The sequence below is a fragment of the Geotrypetes seraphini genome, chromosome 13 (genome assembly GCF_902459505.1).
Source record: "Geotrypetes seraphini chromosome 13, aGeoSer1.1, whole genome shotgun sequence".
Classification (NCBI taxonomy): domain Eukaryota; kingdom Metazoa; phylum Chordata; class Amphibia; order Gymnophiona; family Dermophiidae; genus Geotrypetes; species Geotrypetes seraphini.
The window spans coordinates 81,472,807-81,496,354 of record NC_047096.1 but is presented as its reverse complement, the minus strand read 5'-3'; the positions used below and the strand labels follow the sequence as shown (position 1 = coordinate 81,496,354).

The window sequence follows — 23,548 nt, the reverse complement described above, 5'->3', positions numbered from 1 at the left end:
TCAAATGGAGGCTTCATTAAAGCAGAAAGAACCACATTGAGATCCCAGATAACAGGAGGGGCTTTAAGAGGTGGTTTCACGTTGAAAAGCCCACGCATGAACCTGGACACCAGGGGATGAGCTGAGAGAAGTTTTCCATGGACTGGCTCATGAAAAGCTGAAATGGCACTGAGGTGGACTCTGATGGACGAAGACTTAAGGCCAGAGTCAGACAAAGAGAGCAAATAGTCCAACAACGTCTCCACTGCCAGGGAAGTGGGATCAAGATGATGAAGAAGACACCAGGAGGAAAATCTCGTCCACTTCTGATGGTAACATTGCAGAGTGGTTGGTTTCCTGGAGGCATCCAGAATGGAACGAACAGGCTGAGATAAGAGAGTATCATGAGATGTCAGCCCGAGAGATACCAAGCTGTCAGGTGTAGAGACTGGAGGTTGGGATGAAGGAGGGTTTCCTGCTGTTGCGTAAGCAGAGAAGGAAACAGAGGAAGAAGAAAAGGTTCCCTGGAACTGAGTTGAAGTAGAAGGGAGAACCAATGTTGCCTGGGCCACCTCGGAGCAATCAGAATCATGGTGGCTCGTTCCCTCTTGAGCTTGAATAAGGTTCTCAACATTAGAGGCAGAGGAGGGAAGGCGTACAGGAACAGATTCGACCAGTCGAGGAGAAAAGCATCCGCTGTCAGACGGTGAGGAGAGTAAAGTCTGGAGCAGAAGAGGGGCAGCTGGTGATTGTGAGGAGCTGCAAAGAGGTCTATCTGAGGAGTGCCCCATTGAGTGAAGATAGACTGCAGAGTTATAGGATCGAGTGTCCACTCGTGAGGCTGGAGAATTCTGCTGAGTTTGTCCGCTAAAGAATTCTGTGTTCCCTGAATGTAGATAGCTTTCAGGAAGAGATGGTGATCTATGGCCCAATTCCAGATCTTTTGGGCTTCTTGGCATAGAAGGCGAGAGCCTGTCCCACCCTGTTTGTTGATGTAGTACATCGCAACTTGATTGTCTGTGCACAACAAGAGGACCTGAGGAAAGAGAAGATGTTGGAAAGCCTTGAGGGCATAAAACATCGCTCTGAGTTCCAGGAAATTGATTTGATGCTTCTTTTCCTGGGCTGTCCAAAGACCTTGAGTCTGGAACTCGTTCAAGTGAGCTCCCCATGCATAAAGAGAGGCGTCGGTGGTGATAACCAGGTGATGAGGGGGCTGATGGAACAGAAGACCTCTGGATAGATTTGAGGATACCAACCACCATTGAAGAGACTGACGAAGAGATGATGTCACAGATATGTGTCGTGAGCAAGGATCCGTCGCTTGGGACCACTGAGTAGCAAGGGTCCATTGAGGAGTGCGTAGGTGAAGACGTGCGAGGGGCGTGACATGAACTGTAGACGCCATGTGCCCCAAGAGTACCATCATTTGCCTGGCTGAGATGGAAGGCAGTGAAAGTACCTGTTGACATAGAGACTGAAGGGTCTGAAGACGATTGGATGGCAGGAAAGCTCTCATGAGGAGTGTGTCCAGGATCGCTCCAATGAATTGAAGTCTCTGAGTAGGGATGAGATGAGATTTGGGTAGATTGATCTCGAACCCCAGAATTTGTAGAAACAAGATGGTTTGGTTGGTGGCCAGAAGAACTGCTTGAGCGGATGTGGCCTTGATTAACCAGTCGTCCAGGTAAGGGAAGACCTGGAAGTGATGAGAGCGTAGAAATGCCGCTACCACAATGAGACACTTGGTGAAGACCCTTGGAGAGGAGGCAAGGCCGAAGGGCAGCACCTTGTATTGGTAATGAGAATGATTGATCATGAAGCGTAGGTACTGTCTGGAAGCCAGATTTACTGGTATGTGAGTGTACGCTTCTTTGAGATCGAGGGAACATAGCCAGTCGCCTTGATTGAGAAGAGGATAAAGAGTGGCCAGAGAAAGCATCTTGAACTTTTCTTTGACCAAATATTTGTTGAGATCGCGGAGATCTAGAATGGGTCTGAGATCTCCTGTTTTTTTGGGGACTAAAAAATATCGGGAGTAGAACCCCTGCCCCTGCTGGTCTAGGGGAACTTCTTCTATGGCATTTAGAAGAAGGAGGGATTGAACCTCTTGGAGAAGAAGGGTTAATTGAGGACTGGAAGCAGACTCTTTTGGTTGACTTGGAGGAGGTAGTGACTGAAAGTTGAGAGAGTAGCCGTGGCGGATGATGTTGAGGACCCACTGGTCTGACGTGATAAGTTCCCAACGGCTTATGAAATAAGTAAGGCGTCCTCCTATAGGTTGTGGAAGTTGGGTAGAAGGAACAAAACTGGCTATGTTCTGGAGAATTAAGTCAAAAGGGTTGTGTAGACTTTTGCACTGGTGCAGGTTTTACCTGTTGTTGTTGCTGAGGCTGTCTAGCAGCCGGCCTTTGTTGTCTCTGGCGTCGTTGCTGGGGAGCAGCTTGAGGCAGAGGACGAGCCACAAATCTACGCTGGTAGGAGGATTGTGGACGAAAAGGTCTGGTTGTTGGCGGCTTCTTAGACTTAAGAAGTGTATCCCATCTAGTCTCATGAGCCGATAACTTTTGAGTGGTGGAGTCCATGGAATCTCCAAACAACTCATCCCCTAGGCAAGGTGCATTGGCTAGCCGATCCTGATGGTTAACATCGAGTTCAGAAACCCTAAGCCAGGCCAGCCGTCTCATTGCCACTGAGATGGCTGTAGCCCTAGAGGTCAGCTCGAAGGTGTCATAAATGGATCTAACCATGAATTTCCGGAGCTGGAAAAGCGAAGAACAAGTTTGGTGAAAAACCGACTTTTTCCGATCAGGGAGATATTTCTCAAAAGCAGAGATATTCTGAATAAGCTGCTTTAAGTAGAAGGAGAAATGGAATGCATAATTCCCTGATCGATTCGCCAACATTGCATTTTGGTATAGTCGTTTCCCAAACTTGTCCATAGACTTTCCCTCTCTGCCAGGAGGGACAGAAGCATACACACTAGCCCCCTTGGACTTTTTGAGGGTGGATTCGACCAAAAGGGACTCATGATGTAACTGGGGTTTATCAAACCCAGGGATAGGAAGGACTCTGTATAGAGAGTCTAATTTTCGGGGAGCCCCAGGAATGGTGAGGGGAGATTCCAAATTTTTATAGAACGTCTCTCTCAAGATATCATGGAGAGGTAACTTAAGGTATTCCTTTGGAGGCTGATCAAAATCCAGAGCATCAAGAAAAGCTTTGGATTTCTGTGACTCAGCCTCCAAAGGAATAGAGAGAGAGTCACACATTTCCTTTAAAAAGGAAGAAAAAGAAGATACTTCTGGTTTAGAGGAGGGCCCCAAGGCAGAGGTGTCCTCTTCACCAGAAGAACATTCTCCCTCAGAAAGGAGAGGGTCTTCTGAGTCGCCCCACAAGTCAGGGTCTTGAACTTGGAAGCTCCGGTCCCGAGAATCCGGCGTGGAAGACTGTAAGTGATGGGATTTTCTATGAGATTTCCCTGACCTGCCTGACTCGGTACCGGGGGATGTGACTGTATGCACCGGTGCCGAAGTCTGAACAGCTTGATGGTGGGATCTCGGCTCCGGTGCAAGAATCGGCATGGAGACAGAGGAAACAGACTGTACCGGTACCGACGAAGTGGAAGTTGACAAAGTAGGACGATCCACTGTCGGTACCGGCGGCTCAGACCGGACTGGTACCGGAAGACTCGGTACCAGGAGTGAAGGCAGAATGTGCTCTAACTGTTCTTTAAGTTGTAATTTTAGAACAGCAGCAATACGGTCTTCGAGAGAAGGCACCGGTACCGCCTTTTTCTTTTGCGGTACCTGCGGTGCCGCTCTACGCTCCGAGGATGAGGAACCCGATGTAGAGGGGCTCACCTCTATTGGAGCGGAGCGCTTCCGTGAGCGCCTCGAGGTCTGCAGGATTGGGCTCGCTGCTATTGAGACCGGAGGACGCTCCAACGGGGAAGGCTTCTTAGCCGGCTTACCTGGAGGAGCCGACACCGACGCGGTATCGCGTGGTGTCGACGATGTGGGTGCCGACTGAGCCGGAGTCGAAGTCGGTGCCGGAGTGGTATCGGACATCTCGGTGCCGAAAAGAAGTTTTTGTTGAATCTCTCTATTTTTAAGAGTTCTTTTCTTTAGAGTCGCACAGCGGGTGCAGGTAGACGATTGATGGTCCGGGCCAAGGCACTGTAGACACCAATTATGTGGGTCAGACAGTGAAATTGGCCGTGCACACCGCTGGCACTTTTTAAACCCGGGTTGAGGGGGCATGAATGTGAAGACGGCTTCAGCCAAATCGAAGGCCGAGGCTTCGATAGTGGCAGTAGGCCCCGCCGGGGCGAAACCGAAAAAAGAAAGAAAACTAAATCAGTTTTTTTTTTTTTTTTTTTTTTTAAGAAAGAAAGTAAAATAAAATGAAGGAAATAAACCTTCTAAAGACGTTTACGCGAGCGGGAAGGCGAAAAATGGAAAAAGTTTTCAACAGCCGTTGAAACGTGCGACTTCTTAGCTCCGCGGAAACTAAGAAACTGAGGGACCGCGCGCCTCTGTCGGGCGGGAAGGCACTCGCGCGTGCGCGGTGCGGCCGAGCTAGAACTTTCTAAAGTTCTTAGAGTGCAATCACTCTAAAATTGTCCGTACCGGGGCTCCGTCGGTGCCGTCACCCATCAGTCAAGAATATGCTGCCTGCTTGTCCTGGGATAATATGTATTTCTTATTTCAAAAGAGGTCTCAAAGATCACTAAGAAAAGCTTGGTTCCTTGAAGCAGTGGGAGAATAAAACCAGGAATGGACTAGCCTGAAGGAAATAAAATGGAGTCTAGTACAGTATATACAGGTTACTAAAAATGGCAAGTTACCCAATTCCAGGCTGGAGATTTTGGGCTGTAACCTCCCCCCAAGTAGATGTCTCTGCTGTAAAGCAGGGTGTGGGAGGATTTCCAGCTTAAGGTGGGCAGTTGGGACAATGATACAGTTGTGGATGTTATGGAAATATGATTGGTAGTGTTCTTATGCATTGGGGTGGGGTTTGGATGGGATAAAAACCCCGCTAGGATCTTTGAAGCTAAGGAGGGGAGAGGTGCACCATCTGGTGCCATCTTGGGGGGGGACGAGAGCCTGCTATGCTGGTGGGCACTGGGGTTATGGTTAGTTTTGATTGTAGGAATTTTGTTTTGGTTGGTTATACTTACCTTTTGTTAGTTGGGATGGCCATTGTTGTTGTATTTGCTACATGCAATATGATGTTTCCCATGTTTATGCTTTGTAAAATTATGAAAATTATCAATAAATATTTAAAATATAAAAAGAAACAGAAGAACCAAAACTGTTCAGGAGCCAAATTTGAAGTGTGAAGACTCAGGAGAGAAAGGAACCCCAAGAGTGAAGCAGAGGCACGAAGGAAATTACACCTCTGGAGAAGGATGGACAATGAAGATTCAGGCCTCAGTTCAGTCTGGCAGCTGAGGAAAAGCCCTGCGGAACGTCTGTTTGGTGTGATAAAACAGACAGCAGCCCTGGGTTGTTCTGTGGAAACAGGACAGAACTCAATAGTGGTAGAGAAGAAAGAGCTGAGAATGGATCATGGAGCTGCATCACAGTTTTTTTCCCCTTTGACTGTTGATTTGAACTGTTCCTTTTGACCTTTTATTTTTCTTGTTAGTAAAGTTAAACTATCTTATAAAAGAAACCTCAGTGAGTGGATTTTGTTGCTGGACTATTTGTTAGCTGAACGGTAGTGATGAACCCCCCCCCCCCTTACCTACAGGGAATTAGCCTAGCCCCAGCCTGTATGGACAGTAATGGATTTCTGATCAACCTTCATCCTGGTGAATTAAGGGACTTAAAATGCTTAAAGTAGGGTTGCCAGATTTTACGATTGCCTCCGGCCCAATGCGATTGAGAGGAGGCTTTTCAAAACCCAGACAAAGTGATAAGTACATTGGATAGGCAGACTAAATAGGCCTTCATTTTTCTCAGTTTCTATGAATTCAATGGGCAGGATCAGTCACTACAAATCCCACATTGCTTTGGGATGTAAATTCAAAATGAGGACTGGCCAAAATGTCTCCAGCATAGAACTGGGCAAATTGGCATATCTAGGTCCCTAAGGTATTATTTAGGTACTAATTAGATTCAATTGCTTTGCCCATTTTTCCATACCTATGCTAAGTTCAGCTATAGAAAGTAATTCCCTACCCAAAGGGTTTATCATTTGGGACTGTACCCGAAGTAACAGAGGGTGACGTGAGAAGTGGGATTTGAATGCTGGCTTAGCACATTGCACTAACCGCTAGGCCAAAGCCTCACTCAGACAGATGCATCACCCGCCATTTTTCTGATGGTTTGACTGAATGGACTGTTAGCCACCTGCTACTTCAGGAAGAAAATAATCCAAATAAAGGAAATATCCTTTTAAACATATCTGGCATCTCCAGTTCCTTGAGCATTTGCAGGAAGTATCATTTAATGTGACTGTTTTTCTACAGGATGAAATGGTTTATAGTTTATTACTTTTAATATGCCGCCTTTCAAGTAAAACAGCAAAGCCATTCATTATTTTTAAACAAATGTGTACGTCCAAACTTTCACCAAATTTACCAGATGAATCATGGAGTTCACTCACTCCAAGAAGAACCCAGAAAAAAGGGAACAAGCAAAAAAAAGCTCAAGAGAGTGAAAACTGCAAGACTAATGTTGAATCTTGGATACAAACATCCCTTAAAGTTTTGCCATATTTTGGTCCTACTGCCTTATTTTCTCAGCCCAAGATGGCATCATCTCTCACAGAGGCTTTCTTTCCCCTCTGAAGCAGATTCCCTTTCTCAATTTGGGGTGCACAAGAGTTGCCCAACAGTGACAAGCCCCCAAAATATAGCATGATTGATTCCATGCTATTTAACCCCAGGGATAAGCAGTGGCTTTTCTCAAGTCTGCCTTAATAAAGTTTATAGGCCTTTTCTCCAGAAATGTTTCCAAACCGGTTTAAAAACCAGCTACATTAACAATATTTCTGTAACCACCTGCTCTAGCAAGGAGTTCCAGGGCTTATCTATACATTCAGCCAAACGATATTTTGTCTTATTTGTTTTTTTAAACATATGTTTATTAACAGTGAAGCAATGTGCTACCGTACTATGCAACTTCAAGAAGTGTTCCCTATTGTACTTTTTGAAACAATAAATCTATGGTGTTTACCCATTCCACTCCAATCAGGATTTTATAAACCTCCTTTCACATCTTCCCTGAGCTGTGTCTTCTCCAAACTGAAGAGTCTGAATCCCTTTAGCCTTTCCTCATTTGAGAGATGATCCACCCCCTTAATCCTTTTGGTCACTCTTCTCTGTATATTGCTCTATATTTTTTCTGAGTTGTGGCATAGCACAAAGTAGGGGACTTATGATTTTCTTTGTTTATTCCTTTTTACATAATTGTTAACATTCTTTTTGTGATTTTGGCACTGAGCAGATTTTAATATATTGTCAACAATGGCACTTAAATCTTTTTCCTGGGTGATAACTCTGGATGTGGAACCTAGTATCACGTAGCTATAATTTGAATTATTCTTCTTAATGTGCAAGCGAGAATTCGCAGGAGCCAATAAGGGAGCTGCTCAGCACTGAGTAGCAGCGTCAAATCGCGTGCCTGCTTGTGCTGCTCAGCGGCCGAAGAAACTCGCGCCAGCCAGTTAGCAGTGGGGCAGGAACTTGGAAAGTTCGCTTCTGCCAGCTGCACCTCCACCGGGGATTGGCAGTAGAGGTATGAGGCTAGGGCAGGGAGGAGGGCCAAGGTGCAGAGCCTGGAAGGGAGAGAGCAAAGTCTGACGGGGGTGGGAGGGAGGGAAGGAAGGAAGGGGGCTGGGTGCAATGCCTGACAGGGGAGAGAGTGAAGGGTGCTGGGTGCAGTGCCTGGGAGGAAGGGAGCAGGATGCAGTGCCTGACAGGGGAGGGAGAGAGGGAAGGAAGGGTGCAGAGTCTGACAGGGGAGGAAAGGAAGGAAGGAAGGGTGCTGGGTGCAAAGCCTGATAGGGGAGGGAAGGAAGGGTGCTGGGTGCAGAGCCTGACAGGGCAGGGCAGTTGAATATTAAGCTGCCTGACTTATATTTAAGTCAACCATTTTTCCTTCTTTTTTGGGGGGAAAAAGGGGGTCTCAACTTATATTCGGATCGACTTGATATTCGAGTATATACGGTAAGTATAAATAAATAATTAGAAATAAAATCTATAATACTAATTTAATCTAATATTTGTGCGTTGCACATACCTAAATAGGCTCTAGGCGACTTGAGGAAGCGTCATGAAAGATTGCTTCTTAAAATAAATTCTCCATAAAGTGTGGGATTGGGAAATCTGTCTGATTAGGGTGGAGGACATTTGTTTGTTCAATGAAATCAGAAAGTTAATTAAAATCACTTAATCCCCCCATTGCCCCAATCCCCATTAAATAGATTGTGAGCCCACTGGGACAGACAGGGAAAAATGCTTTGAGTCACAGTAAATTTCATGTAAAATGTTCTAAGCTCCCGTGGGAGAATGGTATTAAAAAAAACCTAAATAAATAAAGTGATGGCCTTTTCAATCATGGCTCCTAATTTCAGGAACAGAACCCAATTTGGCTGGAGTAGAAACCATTTCAGTTGTGGGATTTTCCTGTGACAGAAGCTTGGGAGGAATTGGTAATGTACAAGTACAGGTTTTGAATTGGTGTGATCAGAAGCGGCGTCAACTACCTGTTGTTTTAAGGCAGAGAAGGAGGTTTAAAAACTTGATACTGCCTTTTTCTATGTAACACTGTATAACTTTGAAATGCACAGAGTTTCATTTGCCTTCAGACACTCATGTACAGAACACAGAATCTCAGGAGGAACTCACTACCTCTTTTTCAAAGCTGGCATTCCCTTCTGATGAGTCACTGGGATACCACCATATTTGGTGGCATACACATTCACATATACAGCTCCAGTTGCTACAACACTTCAAAACATTTTGCTCTGCTTGAATTCTGCCACTCAAGTAAAAACCTCATCATGCAGAATCCAAAGTTAAAGTATTAATTAAAAATGATGTGGATTTAAAATAAGTTAAAGCAGATGCAGTTTGTTGCTTAAGATTAAATGTTCTTGGGAGGATGTGGATTTTTTTAAACCTCTATTTTGTTATGCCTTTCTCTATGAACTCTGTGCACAGCCTTTAATATTCTGAACCTTAATTTATACCTTCCATAAACCTTCCCCCTGCAGGCTTCTATCTCTACAGATATTGCACATGCAACTCTCTGACTGGGCAGTAGGTGTCACTGTAAGAACAACCAACATCTGCAAAATGATCTTTTAAGGCCTTTACAGAAAAGGCATCAACATACCTAAACAGATCAGGCTCACAGGCATGGTAAAAGAAACAAATCTAGTGCTGATCTAATCTGAGGATGGGAAGGGGTCCCATGTAGTTCTGATCTTCTTTAGGAATTCAGAGAGTAAATGAAAACTACAACTCCATGTATGCCACATGCCAAAACCAAGGCTGAATCAGATTAGAACATAAGAACAGCCTTACTGGGTCAGACCAATGGTCCATCAAGCCCAGTAGCCCCTTCTCATGGTAGCCAATCCAGGTCACTAGTACCTGGCCAAACCTAAGGAGTAGCAACATTCCATGCTACCGATCCAGGGCAGGCAGTGGCTCCCACCCCCCATGTCTTTCTCAATAACAGACTATGGATTTTTCCTCCAGGAACTTGTCCAAATCTTTCTTAAAACCAGCTATATTAAGCGGTCTTACCACATCCTCTGGCAACGCATTCCAGTGCTTAACTATTCTCTATGTGAAAAAAATATTTCTTCCTATTAGTTTTAAAAGTATTACTCTGTAACTTCAAGTGTCCCCTAGTCTTTGTAAATCTTGATGCAATAAAAAATCGATCCACTTGTACCCCGTTCTTCTCCACTCAGGATTTTGTAGACTTCAATCATATCTCCCCTCAGCCGTCTCTTTTTCAAGCTGAAGAGCCCTAACCTTTTTAGTCTTTCTTCGTACGAGAGGAGTTCCATCCCCTTTATCATCTTGGTCGCTCTTCTTTGAATCTTTTCTAGTGCCACTATATTTTTCTTGAGTTGAGAAAATAATTGAATGCTAGATGAGGTTGCACCATGGAGCGATACAGAGGCTTTATAACATTCTTAGTCTTGTTAACTATTCCTTTTTTAATAATTCCCAGCATCCTGTTTGCTTTTTTGGCCGCCGTCGCACAGAAGGTTTCATCATATTGAACTCTAGCATCCAGTAACTGTGCTTCAGGTTATTCTTCACAATGTGCATCACTTTGCATTTGTCCACATAAAATTTCATTTGGACGCCCAGTCTTCCAATTTCCTAAGATCTGCCTGCAATTTTTCACAATCTGCATACGTTTTAACAACTTTGAACAGTTTAGTGTCATCTGCAAATTTAATCACCTCATTCGTCGTTCCAATTTCCAGATCATTTATAAATAAGTTAAATAGCACCGGTCCCAGTACATATCCCTGCGGCACTCCACTGTTTACTCTTCTCCATTAAGAAAAGTGACCATTTAACCCTACCCTCTGTTTTCTATCCGATAACCAATTCTTAATCCACAACTGAACTTTGCCACCTATCCCATGAGTCTTTAATTTTCTCAGGTGACTCTCATGAGGAACTTTATCAAAAACTTTCTGAAAATCTAGATACACTACATCAACTGGCTCACGTTTATCCACATGTTTATTCACACCTTCAAAGAAGTCAAACAAACTGGTTAGGAAAGTTCTCCCTCGGCTGAACCCATGATGACTGTCTTATTAAATCATGTTTGTCTACGTGTTCCACAATTTTATTTTTTATAATTGTTTCCACCATTTTGCCCGGTACTGAAGTCAGGCTTACTGGTCTGTAATTTCCCGGATCTCCCCTGGAGCCCTTTTAAAAAATCAGCGTAACATTGGCCACCCACCAATCTTCAGGAACTACAGAAGATTTTAGCAACAGATTACAGATCACTAACAGCCGGTCAGCAATTTCATCTTTGAGTTCTTTTAGTACCCGTAAACATAATTCCAGTGCCGTTTTCTTTAGGAACCAGTAGTCGTGTACATTTTTCTTTTTAAAAAAATGTTGTTTTAAATGGCATTTTCATCTTAAGTTAGGCGCCAGTAGAGTGCCTACCAGCGCTTAACTTAAGCCGCTGTATATAGAACCTGGGCCTAAATGCTATTATATGAATGGTGCTCAACTTAGCATGTTGTTTACAGACTAGTGCTCCGTGCTGATTTTTGCCAACGCCATTTATAGAACTTACCCCAAAGAGGGAACTTCTATAAGGAGCTGCCTAGTTGTAGGCAGTAGGAAGGTGGGTAAATGGTGGGACTGTACCCATTTACATGCATAAATAACCTTTGATAGAATACCAATTGGCAGAAAGTTAAGTGCTTTGATTTGATAGTTTGAACTGTGCTAGTGGGTGTGCACATGGGTGGAGTTTGGCCAGAGAATTCATTGCAAGGAATAAAGGAAATCTACATGCATGGACCACAGTTATGAAACCAATTACTCAAGCAACTGTGAGGGCTTGGTGATGTTGAAAATGATTTTCTAAAGGGAGATATATCGATGCTGATTTAAGTAATTGCTGTTTTAATGTATTTGCTATAAATTATGTATGTTTGTTGGAATCCGCCTAGAAATGTTGATAAAATGGAATATAAATTTTTTAAATAATAAATAAAAAAGGATGAAGTGCACGGGTATGCATGTAAATCATATAATTCAATCGTCTACACTTGCGTAGCTATAGGGCTGAATAAGTGATTGTGTCTTAATGTATGCATGCTTTTAGCCACTTGTGCTGGAAAGAAAGGAGGTGCCTATTTGGGTTTTCTAGAATAAGCTTGAAATAGGCATTAAAATCTATAGTAGGTGCCCTGTCCTGGAATTATCCTCCAAATATTCATGGCAGTGTTCTTCATTCACCGGTTCGCAAAACTTTCCTGCCAGCCCAGGGGGGCAAACAAGTAACAGACGACTCAGCAATTTTTTTTCAAACGGCGATGGGCCCCTGTGAAAATAAGATTGGCAACACGACCCCCCCCCCGGCATCGGCGGCAACCGTTACGTTGCAAGTGGTGCTCATCCCAAAGCTTCCCCTCTGATGTAGCTTCCTGTTTCCGCCTACGGGGTTGCGTCAAGAGGGAAGCTTTGCCTGAGCAGCAGCACTATTTGCAACATAACAGCTACCGTTGATGCCAGGGTGGGCCTCACGTTGCTGATCTTACTTGCCTGCCGAGACACCGTCGATGCCGGGGCCTGTCGCCGTTTGAATCCCCCCCAGAAAGAATAAGGTGAGTGAGTGATGACCCGTGCAAAAGTGAGGGGAAGGGAGGGAGATGGGCCTGGGGTGGAGCAGGGAGAGAGAGAGAGAGAGAGACGGTGGCAATCGAGCAGATGATGGAAGTAGGGAGAACTTAAGGGAGAGTGAGAAGGAACCAGGGCAAATGATGGAAGTGGGGAGAAGGGAGAGAGAGAGAAGGGGGCAGATGATGGAAGTGGGGACTGGAGAAGGGGGCAGATGATGGAAGTGGGAAGAAGGGGGGCAGATGATGCTGGTGTCGGTCTGAAAAATAATTATTTTATTTCCGCCAGACCATAGGTGTAAAAAAGTTGAAGAACACTGCTCTAGGGTAAGTTGTTTTTGAAACGGTGCCTTGAATGGCGCAGATAAGCCAGCCTGCAAAGGAAACCAAGCAGAAAATGCTCTTCTCAGAGTTTGGATGGGCAGTGCTGCAGTGGAGAATTTTGATGTGTTCACGGTGTGCCACTCACTCTATAACCCTGAGAAAAACACTTTGCAAAGTCATTTTAGAAGTTCTATTTGTGTTTTGCTTGTCTGAAAACTGACATCCAAATACCGATTATAATAAAGCCAGAATATGTACATCTAAAAGTGCCATATGGCAAGAGGCATTAGAGGGCAACAGAAACTGAATTAGCTGCCAAAATTTGTTGTTCAGTTTTGCCCAAAAATGAAAACAATGCCTATGCAGAAAGCAGATCCTCTTGGGCCAGCCCCCTGCCTCCTGCAAAAAAGTCAGGCATTTTCTTTCTTTTCGCAGGTCAAATGCAAATGTGCTAACTGGTTAATGCTTCCATGCCCACTCTCCATCCAGCACAATTCTACAAGATGCATATACCTTTTATAGAATTACGCTTTAGCACTTGTATGCATTGCATAACTTAGGCGCAGCCATTTAGACCAGCTAAAACCAGGCCAAAATGCCTACGCTTACGTTGCGTGTGCATTGGGTGTATTCTATAACAATGCTCATAACGTTTAAGAATATTGTGATCCACTCACGATTTGCCCCTGGCCATGTCCCCTTTTCAAATTTATGCACTGCAACTGCTGCATGCTTTTTATAGAATCACACTTTCCAAGTTCTTTGCAAGTCAATTAACATAAATTATGTGTTGATTGCCAATTAATTAAGCTGTGCATGCACTACCTTAGTACCGGGTTAGAGTGCAGAAACAGGCAAAAATACTGCTTTAACACCCATTTAGTAAAAGGACCCCTGCCCTGAGTGCCTTCTCTTCTAAGTGCTATTTAGCTCAGAAAGGTCTGCCTTCTTAATCCTCTCCCCTAATTCAGGAATTCAGGCAGGAGTGGCATTTACTGTGATCTTTTAGGACCCTTTTGTGCTAGTGCAGTATGTAATAACAATATTGTACTTTGAAAGCGTTCCCATAAACAAGAGTTTTAGAGAAATGGGTGGGGATTATGAAAAGATGTCCTGATAGAAGAATGTTCCCTACCAGGGGAATTTCTTCCATATACAGTAGACTGAAACGCTTAAAAAATGTGGCAGACAGCCATTGGGTGTGTCGAGGGGCAGCCCCACTAACCAGTGCCACTATCAAACGGCTAGGGCTGTGGCTTTGCAGTTGTAAATTGGGTGTCTTCTTTGGCAGGGGCTGGTTTCCTAGGGGGGAATACATTTGACAAGATGGTCTGAAGCAAAATGGTATCTCAACAGGAGCTTCTTTCTTTTTGGACGTGAAATCTTCTTGCATCACGATCATGGTTGTGATCGTTGAGATGTTCTGTACATACTTCAGACTCTTAGGCGTGCTATAACCGTAAATGTTTGTACCCTGAAGCAAGGAACTAAATTAGTGCTTCAGCGTGTTAAATTGCTCAGCCTAACCCCATCGGGATATCTCCTTTCCTAAGTTAAGGGGGCGAGCGAAACTCCAGTCCATGCCAGTAAGCATTCAAAAGCATGTCTTTTCACTTGTGTTGTTTTCTCTATTCTTTATCTACAGGAGAGATGTAGTCCTACATGACAGAATTGTTAACAGAGTGATCTCAGATTTTGTTTTGAAAGAGGCAGGGTGTAGATCTGAGTTCAGCAACAGTATGGGAGATTTAGTTAAATGATCAAATGTGTTAGTTCTGGAGCTAATTCAGCCATCCCTCAATTTTTTTTGCGTCTGCTAGCATATGTCGGTAATATGAAGCACCCGCAGAAAGCAGATCACGCTCGCAGGAACATACTGCTAGAGCCGATTGGCAGTTTCATCGTAAGTTATAACAAGGAAAAATCATTCAGCCTGTAATCTGAGCCTTACACTCCTTAGGGAAGGGGTAAAACGCGGACCTGATGGATCCTAACTGCACGTCCTTAAAAATCTGAGGACCGTGCCACTTGGTCCGTCAGAGCTAAAGTGTCTGGAGCTCTGTCAGAGCCATAACCTATGCCAGGGGTAGGCAATTCCAGTCCTGGAGAGCCACAGGCAGGTCAGGTTTTTAGGAGATCCACAATGACTATGCATGCACTGCCTCCTTGAGATGCAAATCTAGTCATGCATATTTATTGTGGATCTCCTGAAAACCTGAGCTGCCTGTGGCTCCTGAGGACTGGCAATGCCTACCCCTGGCCTAAGCTGAGACTAAAGTTTGTATTGTGGTTCTTCCAAGTGGCCCACCTGGTAGATCATGACTTTGAAGTTCCTGCGCTTGAGCAGCTCCGACTCGTTGACCTCCAGCTTCTTGATCTGGCCCGCCTGCCTCTCCAGGCTCTGGCGCACCGTCTTCACGTTCACGCTGACTTTGCGCACCTTCTCCAGCAGCTTGTTCACCGTGTTGCTGGTGCCCGTGTGCGCCTTACTCAGTTTGCTCAGCTCGCCCTGGATGCCGCCCACCGCGCTCTCCATCTCCTGCTGCCTCTCCTCCAGCTGGCTCTGGGTGAGCTGGATCTGGTCCACGGCGCCGATGATCTTGTCCAGCAGGCTCAGCACCATCACGCCGTTGATCTGGTCCGCCTTGATGGCCTCCTCCGGCTCCGGGCTGTCCGAGGGCAGCGGCTGCTCGACGATGTGCAGGGCGGTGTCCGTCATGATGGCTCTGCTGCAAGTGTCCTGCTAAGCTTTCCCGGCTCCCTAGACCGCGGGCTGACTCCACCTCGGCCCCTGATCCCACCCTTTCTCGCATCACATTCAAATAGCTGCGGGCTTGGTGGGAGGCAGGCGAGGACATGCAAACCAGAGGAATGTGCGGCGGGGGAGGGAGGGAGAGAGAACAGAGCTCTTCAATCACTAGTTCACAGAGCCGCTGATTCTCCAAAAATTGGGCATGCAAAGGAGGACGGTGCACAGCAGCGAAAATGTCTACATTTGCATGAAATGGGAACATGCAAAGGAAAAAAAGAGGTCAAGTTCCCTCCCCCCCCCCCCCCGAAAAAAACACAACAGGGGGAGAGATGTTCTAGCTCTTCAGCTGTCAACCAACAACCCCCTCCCCCCTCCAGCAGCATGACAGTTGCCCACACTCCCAACTCCTAAAATCCCTGCCCTGCCCCTGCCCACCCGCCCAACCTGGGAGACATGCTCACTCTCCCCTCCCTGCAAGGGACCCCCCTCCCATGTTTCCAATGCCCCCTTCCCTCAAACTAGACTCCATCCTCCGAAATGGCCCATCCCCCTCCCAGGTGCATCTTGGGAAATGGGAGCCAATCAGAGCCCATGGGAGGCGCCTTAAACAACTTGGGCCAATCAGAACCGGTGTATCCCAAGTGCACTAGGGAGGGGAAGGCCCATTTTAAACACACAAGGCAGCTGGGAGGAAGGAGACTGCATACTTCTGGGTCATCTATTTTGAGGTAAGGGGAAGGGGTCACTTGCCAGCAGGGGAGAATGGGCATCTCTCCCGCTGTGGGGAGAAGGGGTCAGGTCATGGTGGAGATTTTAAAGCAACGGGAGAGTGTGGGCATCTCTCCCGCTGCAGGAAGGGTTGCGGCAGAGATTTTAGGGCAGCGGAAGAGTGCGGGCGGAGCTGGAGGAACAGGGCGGGATGATGTGTCCAGGGTTTTCTTTTTCAAAATATGGTGAAACCATCTTCAGAAAAGCAAATTTGGAAGAAGAGAGTGTCGGTTTCAAAGTTGGTTGCCAAAACATAAACAACCTGCGCTATGCAGACGATACAATGCTCATTACTAGCAGCAAAGAAGACATGCTGTATCTACTGAGAAAAGCCAAAAGTCATAGTATGGGATTAGAACTGAACATAAACAAGACGAAGATCATGAACACAGAAAATGATGAAGATTTTGAGCTTGAAAGCGACAGAATAGAAGTTGTGAAGTATTTCAATCTCCTGGGCTCTTTTGTAAACAAAGAAGCAACTCCTCAGAATAGAACTTGGTCGCTCTTCAAGGAAGATGCTCAACAAAGTATTCAAATGCAAGGAGGTAACACTCCAAACGAAGATCAGACTTGTCCAAGCACTCATTTTTCTCAGTGGTCAGTTAAGGATGCGCAATCTGGACACTACGGAAACCAGACAGAAAGAAGATTTGAGATTTGGTGCTGGAGAAGGATTTTAGGCATGACGTAGACTGCCAGAAGAACTAATAAATCGATTCTGGAAGAGATCAAACCAGTTATGTCACTTGAAGCCCAAATGATGAAGTTACGACTGTCTTATTTGATCATACCATTAGAAGAGATCACTGGTGAAGGGCAACATGTATAGGAAGATCGAAGGAACCAGGCAAAGAGGACTGGACTGTTGAAAACAACCATGGGGATGACGTCTGAGGACCTTTCTGGACTAGTTCAAAACCGATTTCTTTTTAGATTTACAATTCAAGTCGCTAGGACTCGAGTATGAGTCCATGGCACCTAACAACAACAAAAGTGAACACTATATGGGATAGCCGGATGCAATAAACACACCAGGACCTTTCCAGCACTTAGAGGCCAATCAAAATTTGCATCGCTTAGCAAATGCAGCAATAAAGAAAGAGAAAAGTTTTTCCTAGAGTGATCCAATTTTCAGAAAAACATCCATACAATTACAGTCTCCCAGGACACTTTTACATTTTCCTAAAGGAAAAAATAAATCTTTAATCTAAAACCTGGGAATGTTCTGCCAGTAGAGGGAGTGTGGACACAAAAAAAGAGTCAGTTTGAGCCCCTCCAGCGGGTACAGAAGCTATTTTCTGCAAGAGAAAAGCAGTCCCATTTTCTTCAGTAAAGATGAAAAACAGCTTACTGTTGGTTGGGTTTATATACTTAAATATAAACTCATCCCAAAATAAACCGAAATAACATCCCTCCCTCTCCCCCCCTGGAAAAATGTTAACGTGGATATAAACTAATGGTTTACATTCAAGTACAGTAATCCTCTCTCTCTCCTTCCTTCACTCTGTTCTTCCAAGTGTCCCATCCCATCCTGTCGTGCTGGCTATGCACCCATAACCCCACCCCCCCTTTCCAGGACCCACTGCAGGCCTCTCCTTAGGCCTACCTTACAACACTGGTAGTCCAGTGGTGAGCCAAGGCTATAAACATCTTCCTATGCTCTTGACCGTGAAATTTCTTTTCTAAAAATGGCTGCTGCAAGTTCCCGCAGCAGCTTCACATAAAATACCTGAAATTTTTAAGTTCAGCAAGTGGTTTTAAAGTGAACAGGAATACAAGAAAATTAATTTGGTTAGACTGAACTGGACGTGATATCCCTGAGGAAATATATTTTTCTGTTGGTTTTAGATTACAGGTAAATAAGGTAGCCAAGATTCTTGGTGTCTATTTAGATACTATGAGGTACATAATCGAAATGGAAATACGTCTAAAAACCCGCCTAAATGGCACTTGGATGATCAAATAGACAGGTTGTCCAAGTGCCGATAATCGAAACGGGTTTTAGACGTATCTAAAAGCAGCTTAGGTCTTTTCATTGTCGCTGTACACCCAGAGTGAAAAAGGGCATTTTTCAAGAAGTGGTTAGGGCGGGAGGTAGGCGGGATGTGGGCTGATCTAGACTTAGTCATCCTGTAGCAATAATCGAAAGTTTAACGAGACTGCCTAGACAAAACTTATTCGTTGTGACTTAGGCGATCTAAAAACAGGTCTAAGCGCCCAAAAGGTAACCAAACTGACCAGATAACCACTGCAGGGACAAAGTACAGACCCCCCACACTCTCCCAGTGATCACTGACTCCCCGCCATAAAATTCAGAATAAAAAGTACGTACCTGCCTCCAGAATATCAGCACTTGGCATAGGAAAGTGTAGTAGGTACAGAGGTGTACAGAGGTGGCTTAAAAGTAGTCTGGAGGATAGTCTAGTCAACCATAGAGAAGAGGATCCAGGCCCTTAAGCCATTCTAACCACTGTATGCATAGTGAAAATGTGCATCCACCAAACCCCACCCCCAACCCTACTGTACTGCCATATAGGTGGCACCTGCAGCCATAAGGGCTATTGGTGTGGTAGACAGGTGGTATAGTAGGTTTTGGGGGGCTCACCATGACCTATAAGGGGGTTGTGAAATGTTTATGTGGCACCCTTTTTGTGAAATTCACAGCAGTGCCCTGTAAGGTGCCCCACTATGTTGCCATATCTGGGTGGCCAGTCCATCACTTTGCTGACCCCTCCCACATCCAAAAGATCTTTTTCTAGGCATTTTGGGCTTGGATGATTTTTTGGATGAGAATGGGGTATAAAGATAGATGACTTGGCGGTCTGGACAATTAAACGGTTGGACGTAAAAGTAGACAATTCTTGAAAAAAAATATTTTGGACATATTTTTCAAGAATGGACTTTGGATGCTACTGACTTTGGACAACTAGCGCCTTATTCCCAAAACGGAATTAGAAGATTTTTTTTATTATGCCGCTCTATGTTATCCTTGAAATTTATAGCTATGCTGATCAAAGCCGCCTTTTGCAAATTACATTGCCTTAGGAGACTACGCTTATTGTTCAAAAACATTTTTCTATCCTAGTCCAAACTTTTGTTCTTTCAGTAGATTATTGTAACGCTCTTTTTGCTTTCTTTCCACTAAGCTGATTTTAAGATTGCAGATTATTCAGAATGCAGAGCCGCTAAAATGATCCACTTGTCATCTAAACCCTTTTGCCGCATAAGTCATTAGACTGAAATTTTCATCTTGGATTCCAATCAGCTGTTTTTAACCTCATGCCCTACTGTTGTTCGCCCTTTTATGTTCTTCTGTTTTATACAAAATTTTGTAGTTCTATCCCTCTCTTCCTGTGCCTCAAGTAAGTTTATGTTGGAAGTGGAATCAAGAGGAAAAGAAATCCTGCGTTTGCATTATAGACTGTGTTTGTGGCAACTTGCCTTTCATTTTGTGCCAAGAAACTTATGCTTTGTTTTTGAAACTATTGTTTTGAATAAATCAGTGCATGGTGGAAGCACTGGACTGAACTTAGTTACATTTGTTCCAACACCCCAGAGTATCTACTATAATAAAACCCTAAGCGCGCATGCGCAATCTTACCGGCGTGTTCCGAGATCCGATAGGTCCGTGGCCGCAAGAGTGCGCATGCGCGCTTACTAAGGCACCACACAACAGCAGAGATGCGGCAGAGGAAATCAGAGCATGGGGAAGGCCACGAAGCAGCATCTTTAGTGTGATGCGGCCGCTGCTGGAGCCGGGAGGTTGATGGTTGTCTCGGCGGTGGGAGGGTGTGTGGGGGTCGGCTGCACAGCAGCGATAGTGGCGGGGGGGGGGGAGAGGGTTCTGCACAGGGGGATGGCAGGCAGGCTGACTTCAGAGGGTGGGGGTGGGACAAAGTATGGAAGGCAGTGAGGGGGAGCAGGGAAGAGGGTGCTGCTGGACCAGGGGAGCAGGGAAGGAGGGTGCTTGCTTGGACAGGGGGGATCAGGGAAGAGGTGCTGCTGGATCGGGGAGCAAGAAAGAGGGACAGGGGGGAGCAGGGAAGAAGTGCTGCTGGATCGGGGAGAAAGGAAGAGGGACAGGGGGAGCAGGGAAGAGGTGCTGCTGGACCAGGGGAGCAAGAAAGAGGGACAGGGGGAGCAGGGAAGAGGTGCTGCTGGACCGGGGGGGGAGCAGCGAAGAGGTGCTGCTGGACCGGGGGAGCAAGGAAGAGGGACAGGGGGAGCAGGGAAGAAGTGCTGCTGGATCGGGGGAGAAAGGAAGAGGGACAGGGAGAGCAGGGAAGAGGTGCTGCTAGACCGGGGGAGCAAGAAAGAGGGACAGGGGGAGCAGGGAAGAGGTGCTGCTGGACCGGGGGGGAGCAGCGAAGAGGTGCTGGCATGGACCGGGGGAGCAAGGAAGAGGGACAGGGGGAGCAGGAAGAAGTGCTGCTGGATCGGGGGAGAAAGGAAGAGGGACAGGGAGAGCAGGGAAGAGGTGCTGCTGGACCGGGGAGCAAGGAAGAGGGACAGGGGGAGCAGGGAAGAGGTGCTGCTGGACCGGGGGGGGAGCAGGGAAGAGGTGCTGCTGGACCAGGGGAGCAGGGAAGAGGGACAGTGGGAGCAAGGAAAAGGTGCTGCTGGACTGGGGGAGCAAGGAAGATGGGCAGGGGGGAGCACGGAAGAGATGCTGCTGGACAGGGGGAGCAGGGAAGAGGTGTGCTGGACCGGGGGAGCAGGGAAGAGGTGCTGCTGGACAAAGGGAGCAGGGAAGAGGTGCTGCTGCACAGGGAAGTGGGGTGGGGGAGGGAAATGCTGCTGCACAGGGAAATGGAGAGGGAGGGTATGCTTCTGCTGCCACTGCACAGGGAAGTGGGGTGGGGAAGAAAATGCTGCTGGTGAGAAAAGGAGGCTGAAGCTGAAAGGAAAAAGATGGGAGAAGGGGGTTGAGGGGGTAAAAATGGGTTTGGAGCTGAAGCTGGGGCTGAAAATAGGGGACATGTGAGGGAAGGAGGCTTTACTAGCATCCGTTAATGTAATGGGTTTAAACACTAGTGAAGAAATAAAAGTCTTTAATTTTTGCACATGTGTGTTTCTGTTTTTCCTTTTTTTAGTTTGCAATTCCCTTGGCCACTCCAGAAACCACTCAGATGGTGCAGTGCTGAGGATTAGGGTCCGGCTGTCTGCTGTCCCTAATCCCTGCCACAATATGGATCATTGTAATGGTGTTTTGTCTCCATGACACACTTCACCTTAAGCTTGCTTCTCTCAGGTGAGCTTGACTCTGCTGCTAAGGAATATGTTTTCCCTTCATTGAGTGTCTCCTTTAAGTCAGACTGTGATTGTTTGCTCTTTCACTCTGAGGCCTGGTCCTTCACGTACTCTAATGTATGATGGGATCTTCTGGTATGATACAGCTAAGCTGACTCTCCCCGCTGTCAACCCTTGCAGCTTCTTCAGGGGCCTCAGCTTTAGTCTCAAAGGCAGCTGCTTCTTTCTCTTGTTGAAGCACCTTCAAGGCAATATCTAGCTCTGCCTTTTAGTGCTCTACCATGGCTTCCCTGTGTGTGGCCTCACCAGCAGTGACAGCTTCTGCTCCTGCCTTTTTATGTTCTTCCTCTAGTTTTAGTTTCTCTTTCTCTATAGCTGCTCCTTGTTGGCTAAAGAGAATCATGTCCCTGCAGTTGATGCCTTGGCTTTAGCTCAGACTGCAGCTGAACTGGCTGTTGACTAACCTGAGTGGTCTGTTCTCTGTATGTTCTTCTGGTTCTGGAGCTACTAATGGAGTGTTTAGAACTGCCTGAGTACTGGGATTCAGTGTCTTTATCTGGGGCTTGTTGACTGCTATGTCTCTTTAAGAGCATCCTTTACTATGGCCTGCCATACCTGGTCCATGGCCTTTTGGCTCTCAGACTGGGCCATACTATCTTGAGTATGCTTTCTAGCCAAGTAAGCCCGAAAAAAAGACCTACCCTGAAAAATAAGCCCTAGCATGATTTTCGGGGTAGGTCTTAATATAAGCCCTACCCCCGAAAATAAGCCCTAGTCGCCGGCAGCAGCGCTTCCCGCACCCCCCCCCCCCGCCCAAATCTTCCATCTCTCCCGCTGACTGCGAGACCGAAATACTGTACCTTGTAACAAACAGCAGCGTTGCAGCAATGTAGGCAGCTGCTTCGTGGCCTTTTCCTGCCCAGGCATTCCTCTGCCGTATCACTGATGTCATCAGCATCGCGGCACACGCGCCCATGCAGGAGAAGGCCATGAAGCAGCCTGTTTACATTGCTGCAACGCTGCCATTTGTTACAAGGTACAGTATTTCGGTCTCGCGGTCGGCAGGTGGGTGCGAGGCAGCAGCGGGAGGGATACAAGCTGCAAGGGTTCTGCTGCACAAAGAATGGGAGGAAGGGAAGGATACAAGCTGAAAAGGTTCTGCTGCACAGGGGGATGGGAGGGAGGAGAGGAAAGATGCTGCACATGTGGGGAAGAGAAAGGAAATAGGAAGAATTGGGGTGGAGGAGAGGAAGGGACAGATGATCATTATACAGTACACGAAAAAAAGAAGACCTACCTGGAAAATAAGACCTAGTGCCTTTTTTGAGCCCCAAATTAATATAAGACAATATCTTATTTTTGTGGAAATATGGTATTTGACTGACTGGGGCCTTCCCACTTACCTGCTATGTTCCTCTGGTTCATAGGCTTTCTAATGTCATAAGGCATTTTTGCACTTCTAACACATAGTTTTCCTGAACCTTCTCAAAGTGTATATCCTTATTTTTGTGCCAGTGCCCAGGTAGGTGCCTGCCATGCTGGTATCCGGGAGTTTTTTTGGTGGGGTTTGGGGGGGGGGCATAATTCTGAAATAATAAACCTTTTTTTTTTTTTTTTTGCAAACAGTTCCGTAAGATACCTCTAGTTGATTTGTGTTGGCACAATCTCTATGGCAACCACTGGATATAATATGGCCAAGATTCAGTAACCTGCCAGATTGGGCCTGATTCGGGCCTGACCCGGGCAGGTCCGAGCAATTCAGAAAACAAAAATATGCAGATGGGGGCAATCGGAGGAACGCCCCCATCCTAGCCTAGACCTGTCCCTAGCCGCAACTTTTTTTTTTTTTTTAACTTTAAAACTTTTGCAGCCCGTGGGTTTAACCCAAAGGCAGTCGGGGCAGTACTGTTACATGTGGCAGCGACAGCCTCTTCCCTCCTTCCCTTCAGTGCGAGCCCACGGGTTTAAAGCGGGGCTGCACTGCATAGTGCAAACCCCGCTTTAAACCCAACGGGCTCACACTGGAGTGAAGGCAGCAGAGCCAGGGGGAGCAGAGAGGACATGTCCAGGCAGGCATTCGGGGCAGGCAAGCCCAGGGGTGCAGGACCGCGTAAAGCC

At 46.2% G+C, this 23,548-nt stretch overlaps 2 protein-coding genes across 4 annotated transcripts in view; one reads left to right on the top strand and one right to left on the bottom strand.

The window, feature by feature from the left end:
- Window positions 1-15,476, bottom strand: part of CAVIN1 (caveolae associated protein 1) — a 53,450-nt gene extending 37,974 nt beyond the window's left edge. Inside the window, exon 1 of the mRNA XM_033919301.1 lies at window positions 14,966-15,476. Coding sequence (XP_033775192.1) covers window positions 14,966-15,376 — 411 coding nt within the window. The 5' untranslated portion in view covers window positions 15,377-15,476. The remainder of the gene's footprint in view (window positions 1-14,965) is intronic.
- ATP6V0A1 (ATPase H+ transporting V0 subunit a1) overlaps window positions 1-23,548 on the top strand; it is a 242,656-nt gene that overhangs the window by 43,685 nt on the left and 175,423 nt on the right. Inside the window, exon 2 of one of the 3 annotated variants that reach the window (XM_033919299.1) lies at window positions 21,274-21,431. The exons of the other annotated variants lie outside the window; for them this stretch is intronic. The gene's annotated coding sequence lies outside the window, so the exon portion shown is untranslated. The remainder of the gene's footprint in view (window positions 1-21,273; window positions 21,432-23,548) is intronic. 3 annotated transcript variants of the gene reach the window in all.